Source organism: Dermacentor albipictus, chromosome 1 (assembly GCF_038994185.2).
Source record: "Dermacentor albipictus isolate Rhodes 1998 colony chromosome 1, USDA_Dalb.pri_finalv2, whole genome shotgun sequence".
Lineage (NCBI taxonomy): Eukaryota > Metazoa > Arthropoda > Arachnida > Ixodida > Ixodidae > Dermacentor > Dermacentor albipictus.
Window position 1 is genome coordinate 448,855,698 of NC_091821.1, and position 7,465 is coordinate 448,863,162.

The window sequence follows — 7,465 nt, forward strand, 5'->3', positions numbered from 1 at the left end:
CATTGATGTATTCACACCCCTTACGTAATACTCTCATGAAGGGGTCTTTATGGTAATGAAGTGAAGAGGTGAAGCTATGTTGCTGGGCTGCGGTTAAAGGTTGCTTTCCGTGGGCCGGTAGTCGGCTCACGCTCTCCGTGTCACCTGTGTGGCTAAGTTTAGTAGAGGTTTTGGGAACCTGACACACTATGGGATGGTAATCACGTTACCGACTTGCCCGGTGCTTGCCTGTACAAAATTTTCGCAGCAGAAATAAACACGCAAGCACACACACACACACACACACACACACACACACACACATATATATTTATATATATATACATATATATATAGTCATATAATGAGAAGCCAACAAACACTGACACCAAGTACAACATAGGGGAAATTGCATGTGCTTAATGAATGAAATAAAGTAATGATAAACTAATGGAAATTAAAGTGGATGAAAAAACAACTTGCCGCAGGTGGGAACCGAACCCACAACCTTCGCATGTCGCGTGCGATGCTCTACCAATTGAGCTACCGCGGCGGCGTTTCCCCATCCACTTTCTTGGGTATTTATGTGTACTAGTAGAACCGCGACATGCGAAGGTTGTGGGTTCGGTTCCCACCTGCGGCAAGTTGTTTTTTCATCCACTTTAATTTCCATTAATTTATCATTACTTTATTTCATTCATTAAGCACATGCAATTTCCCCTATGTTGTACTTGGTGTCAGTGTTTGTTGGCTTCTCATTTTATGACTAATAATATCGGTTCCCTCGGTTAACCCCCTTTCTTCTCGTTTATTTCATAACGAGGGTCTCGAATCCGGCAACATTGATGCCTTCAGGTAGCATATGTGGGTTTATTGACCAGTTGCCTTCACCCGAAAAGATCACGTTCTCGTGACGCCTGCGGCAAAAAAGACGTTCCACGTCCGCCGCCAAGGTCTGTGAGTGGGGGCGCTGGCTAACACTCCCAGGGTTCTACTAGTACACATAAATACCCAAGAAAGTGGATGAGGAAACGCCGCCGCGGTAGCTCAATTGGTAGAGCATCGCACGCGACATGCGAAGGTTGTGGGTTCGGTTCCCACCTGCGGCAAGTTGTTTTTTCATCCACTTTAATTTCCATTAATTTATCATTACTTTATTTCATTCATTAGGCACATGCAATTTCCCCTATGTTTTACTTGGTGTCAGTGTTTGTTGGCTTCTCATTATATGACTAATAATATCGGGTCCCTCGGTTAACCCCCTTTCTTCTCGTTTATATCATAACGAGGGTCTCGAATCCTGCAACATTGATGCCTTCAGGTAGCATATGTGGGTTTATTGACCAGTTGCCTTCACCCGAAAAGATCACGTTCTCGTGACGCCTGCGGCAAAAAAGACGTTCCACGTCCGCCGCCAAGGTCTGTGAGTGGGGGCGCTGGCTAACACTCCCAGGGTTCTACTAGTACACATAAATACCCAAGAAAGTGGATGGGGAAACGCCGCCGCGGTAGCTCAATTGGTAGAGCATCGCAGGCGACATGCGAAGGTTGTGGGTTCGGTTCCCACCTGCGGCAAGTTGTTTTTTCATCCACTTTAATTTCCATTAATTTATCATTACTTTATTTCATTCATTAAGCACATGCATTTTCCCCTATGTTGTACTTGGTGTCAGTGTTTGTTTAATCATATCGGGTCCCTCGGTTAACCCCCTTTCTTCTCGTTTACATATATATATATATATATATATATATATATAGGTGTTTCGCCCCAGACACCAGCTGCTTCACGTGGAGTGAAACAATACTAGGAGTACGCATAAGTGAACGGCGACTATTTTGGATGTATTTAGTAAGCAGGTGCGCTTAGTAAAGTCGAAGAACATTGGCATCACGATGCGTGAATCGATATTTAAGTTCATAATTTAAAACGCCACACTTCCTTTGCACCACTGTGAGAAGAACCTTAATTTATATAATTAGAAGAGCGCATCGTCTGCATCCTCTGGATTTTTCTGACTTTGAAGTGAAGGCGAGTATGCCTTCCGTTATATTTGGAGATTTTAGGAATGATTAGAATTCCGCAATGTCTGCTCTGAAGAAGTTGATCGTACACAGGCGCGTATAACGCACATCTCCACTCAGCCCGGTGTCATTATAAATCTTATCAGACTTGACCCGATCAGCATAAACACTTCTCAAATATTATCGGCCGTTATCAGCCTTATCGGCCTATATCCTACCCTTATCGGTTGTTATCAACGATATCGGACTCGATAAAACCCTTATAAACCCTTATCAGGCCTTGTCCATCTTATGAGAATTGCTGCGATCATTATAGGCTCTTATCGCTATTTAGCACCTTATTCATCCGCGTCGAATCATTGTCATCCGTGATGAGACCCATATGATCACTCATCACTGCTTATCGTCCTTATCAACTCATTGACTACTTATCTGGCATTGCTGCGCGACGTGAAGCGCATGAGACCTCACAGGTCGGTGACATTTCGTCTGATGAATGGCGCCCCAACGGGAGGTGGGTCTTGCCACACCAGAAACGCATCAGCGAAATGGCGTGTTCAGCATTAAATGTTTGGAAAGTCGGAATATTCCCGATGTCTAAAATTCTCCAAGTCAGCTCTACATGTGGTACGACAGAGGGCTTTTATTCCAACATCATCAAATCTTTAAACAAAATCTTTATAGAAAATGTTCTGCCCTAGCATTTGTTTTGTTCCGCTGGTACAACACATTCATATGGTTCAGATACATTACTTTCCGCAAGCATGGGCGTTTCGTCCAGTGGGTAAGACACTCGCCTCTGAGCGCTTAATCATATATCCGAAAGTCACCACCGCCAAGATTCTTGCTGTCAAATTTCGTTCGCTTTGCTCATAATTTTTTTTCTAGCGATTCGTCTTACGTGACAGACGGACGGACAGATTTCCTCGTTGGGCAGGCATAGAAAGCAATATGCATTCAAGAGGAACAAAGGGAAGCGCACTCTATGACAAAAGTAGATTAGGTGGGGTGATGAAATTACAAAATTTGCAGTGGTAAGTTGTAATGAACTAGCGCAAGACAGGGGTTATTAGACATCGCTGGCAGATACCTTCGTCCGGTAGCAGACAAATTATAGGCTTTTGACGATGATGCGTAGTTGAGATGCAGCCTCGGTCTTACCGATTCTGCTAACTAGAAATTAAGAAACCCTCAAATCGAGACCCCAAATAAGTTTAAAACCTATGATACGAAACTTTAATGTCCGCTAAGAAGCCGCTAAGTACGCGCAACAACGAGAATCACGTTCGAAATAGGTTTTATTGAGCCTACGTAAAACACAGATATAAGAGTACAGTGGACAAAGAAAGTATGTTTCTTTTCGTCCACAACAGTATAAAAGATATAAATCGCGAATACTAATAGGCGCCTTTTGCGCTACGGTATAGTGCGAGAACATATTGTAAAAAAAAATTATGCTTACTATCACTGGCCAGAAAACAAGTTGTACGACCGGGTACGAACCAGAACTACACAAAAAAAAAAATCACCTGTTTCATGTTGGCCTGGTCACGCGTCGTCGGTCTATATTTGATCGCTGGCGCAGCTAGGTCTATGGTCGTCGCAATCACTCACCCCGCGAACCCCCATAGTGCGGATCTTAGGAACAACGTGGTCGGGCAGCGTGAGAGTGAAGCACCATCTATCGTTCTGCACTCAGCTGTTCCGAACTCACAATCGCAGAGTGGGCGCACACGAGCATGGCGAGACAACTTTCAGCAACGCATGAAATCTAAGGACCTATTTTTACGGTACTCGCTGTGTCGTTTGCCCTTCCGTAGGAAAATGTTCTGCAGCCGTTATATCTTTCTCTGTAGCAGCGTGCTCGAATAAATTCCCGTGATTTCCACAAAGTTATGATTTGCAATAGCGGCACTTGGTTCTCCTATGGCATCGCCTGGAACTTCCATCAACCAGTCTCGAAGCGGTAGTTGCTGCAATCTTTTCTTCGTGAATTTTTCGATGTATTTCAACGGACCACGTTTCACAAGGCGAAGTCTCCCTAAGCGCATCTGCGAAAATAGCGAAGAGTGAAACTGCTAGGACCTGCCGAAACTGTTAGAGCTGAAGTTCATAGGGGGGACGAAGACACGGAGGAAGAAATGGGAAGCACATTGTTTGTGGATGAGGATGATAATTCGCTCTTAACTTCCAAACGCGTAAGGATAAGCTGCACGTTTGCGACACGTGAAGCATGAGTTATTGGCAAAGACATCGACGTTTTTGTACAGCTGAAATAGAAGCCACCATTATATGAAAAGCAACATTTTTAAGACGCCGCCCGCAAGAGAACATTTTTTTCCCGTTAGACAACGCAAAAACCTCTGAATTTAGCTTGAGAACCACCAAATTGGCAACACCGGTGCCAAGAAGCAAAAGTGTGCGCATGATAATCGATACACGTTCTGCCAATCTCCAAAGCAAGCATTTTCAAGTTTGGACGTTAACGTAATGCTTAATCGATTTTTGTGGCATAGAAGAGGCAAAATAACACCTTATACTTACTTTCAATTGTATAAGTGTTATACATGCAGGAGTCTGGACTGCTAATTTCTTCCGCGAACTTGAAAGAAACTAAAGAAAAGAAACAAAAGGGCGTTGTAAAGTTCTCATTCAAATATTTTGTCTAGTTTACCTGCTCATTCGTTTCAAGTATACTTATCCTGAAGCTAGAACAACGAAAACGTCTGAGACAGCACTTTTTTACGTGCTTGCAGTGCGCATGCGCGGGAGAAAGCTACGCGCTGCACAGCCTCAGATCCTTGTTTAAGCAATGGGTAGAAATTGGCGTGTGTCTTTCTTCAAAGCGTACAGACGTGACCTGAAAAAATATTTTTTAACTAACGCTATTATCTCTGTTTGCAGGCAGAACATTTCTCCACAATAGCCCGCCGTGACGGATCGAACTGGTTGATTGGCGATGGCCTGCTACTCTGCTCACGAAATAAAAAAAAAAATCTGCTGCTGGCGAAAATAAGCGTCTCGTTTTCTACATTATTTCATAAGCTAAGACTCTAAAGTCTGGTTTATACAAACAGTCGTAGTATTTAAAACAATGATAATGGCGTAGCTGTGTGAGATTAAAAACTAATCGCATTGATAACACTTTTGTAGGCACCAGCTCCACTGCTTTAATCGGGGTCCGTGTTATTAATGATTATCTTCATTTTACAATTTTGTGTCCTTCGCAACTGTCTCACACGGAGCCACGCCCAGGGTTGTGAGCGGCACCATAAGGAATAAATGGAATATGACTGAAGTAACGTTTACAACATATGGCACCAGAATTGTATTTGATTAGGTTTCTACTTGCAGTTGTTCGTATTGGTCATCGGAAAGAAATGGCTTCTTGAGGGCTCCTAAATACATTATATTACCTAAGAGAGTAATTTCCGATAGTTTTGTCTTTCCTAAGTGAGCAACGTAGGTATGAGTAGGTGCAGGAGCAGCGCATTTACTACGTCGGAAAATTCGAAAATCCCACAAAACGACCATTGGTACAAGACGCAGCTGGCTATTCTAACACATGAATGCCGTTGTCAAGTGTAGTACTATTTCCATTAGTTAGCCGGATATAGTTGTGGGTGTTTCAGAGTAGTCTACGCCACTGCGCGCTTCTTATCTGCGGCTCCAGCGCGCATGTAAATGATGCCTTCGTGAATTTTTCGATGTAGTTCAACAGACCTATTTCACGAGGCGAAGCGCCTAAGGTTTAAGCGCGTCTGCGAAAATGTCAAAGAGTGAAACTGCTAACTACTGCTGAAACTACAAGAGCTGTACTTCAGAGGAGGCACGAAGACACGGATGACGAAATGCCAAGCACTTTGTTTCTGGGTAAGGAGGATCATTCCCTCTAACTTCCAAAGGCATATGGAAAGCGGCACGTTTGCGGCACGTGAAGTATGAATTCTTGAAAAAAAAAAAACACCTCAGTTTTGAACCGCTCAAAAAGAAGCCGCAATTACATAAAAAAATAACAAGACGCCGCAAGCAAGAGAACATTAGAGAGGCCGAGATAATTTCATTAGTGGCGGCAGTGGAAAAGAAACCTGCTTCAAGAAACTACTTAGGAGGCAAAAGTTCGAAGTTCCGCCGGAAAGGTGAAGCTCCGATTGCGATAGTAAATTAGTAGATAGCTGTACGAAGTAACGATAGTATATTTATCGGCCTTATAAACTTTAAAACAAACGCTTACTAACAAAATTACCTGTGATAGAATATGTAAGCGTGACTAAACGAGGACGTAGAAAAACACAGGCACACGGAGACAGCGCAGTCTTTGTGTGTCTGCTTCTTCCTACGCACTCGTTCAGTCGCGCTTACACATTCTATCTCGGATTAAAGCCAAATAGCCCGTCAACGTGTCTTAACTAAATTAACCAGCATGGTGTCACGCGTGCAAAGTAAAGATTAACACACATCGCTCGATGGCAGCGGAAACTGTCTGTGAAAACGCTGGAGATAGGAATCGCGGCAGCACCCGCAAACCAATTGACCTCCATGCTTCTGTCGCTTCACGGCGTATGAAACCTAGAAAGCACAGCGCATACGAAGCTAGTGGCACAACGCGCACTTTGCAAACATTGCAGATCGCTTTGAAGATCAGACCCGTGCGCGCGCGCTTTAAAGCCGCGTCGCAGATCGCTTTCAAGACATACGAGTGCCGGCAATGCGCCCCTACGGGGTCAGCCATAAGCGTTTACTAGGGCGTCCGCGTTTGGCGTGGCCAACGCCGTAGTAGACAGCGCGGTCGCCTCCACTCTGTAAGGATCGTCGGGCAAAGAGGACATCAAGGCACCGTAGAAGCCACCGGAGAAGAACGCTCCGTCGCCTCACCTCCTTGTCTAGCGCACCACAGGGGAGGGCATGCATCCGGGCCGCGTTCCTCGCTCACGCAGGCAAGATTGAACCGCGGTCGCCGGCTCACCCTGATACGCTTTCTCTCATACGGAACCTCACGGCGACGGCGACGCCGACGGCAGTAATGCGCACGGAGTGTCCATATAATTGGTACCGCAATAATAACGAAACCAGGAAAGAAACAATTTATGGTAACTCAAAGGGAAGCTCTTTACTTGTCGAAGCAAGATCAGGATACCTTAGAACACGCACGTAGAGGACGAGATACAACAAGGAAGAAGCACGTGCTAGCCGCAGCAAAGCTCGGGAAAGGATGGAGCATGTTTTATTAGAATGTGGATATCTGCCCAGCAGTCAATTTAGGGCCCTCTGGCTTCCTTGAAGCCCTTGGTTTCAGTGAGAGCAGGGGGAAAGCAAACAAAATAAAGATGTTCACAATAAAGATAAGTAGGAAAATGGTGGAAGAGGAGTAAGGGAAACCACAAACAACGGAGGTATATCGGTAATTATGAGCGTGTATATTACAGAAGTCGCAGTTACACGAGTAGCGAAGTACGTTTCCGCT

At 44.6% G+C, this 7,465-nt stretch overlaps 1 protein-coding gene across 8 annotated transcripts in view; it reads left to right on the plus strand.

Annotated features, from left to right (window-relative positions):
• LOC139059252 (uncharacterized) overlaps positions 1–5,017 on the plus strand; it is a 48,550-nt gene extending 43,533 nt beyond the window's left edge. For 5 of the 8 annotated variants that reach the window (XM_070537416.1, XM_070537463.1, XM_070537428.1 and 2 more), the window contains one exon: positions 4,906–5,017. Coding sequence is in view for 1 of the 8 variants with exons in the window: in XM_070537452.1 (XP_070393553.1) it covers positions 2,746–2,785; positions 4,906–4,937 (72 nt within the window). In the remaining 7 variants the exon portion in view is untranslated. Of the gene's footprint in view, positions 1–2,745; positions 2,786–4,905 lie in introns of all 8 variants that reach the window. The other 3 variants (XR_011514030.1, XR_011514033.1, XM_070537452.1) reach the window with 1 other exon arrangement.
• The last annotated feature ends 2,448 nt before the right edge of the window (positions 5,018–7,465 follow it).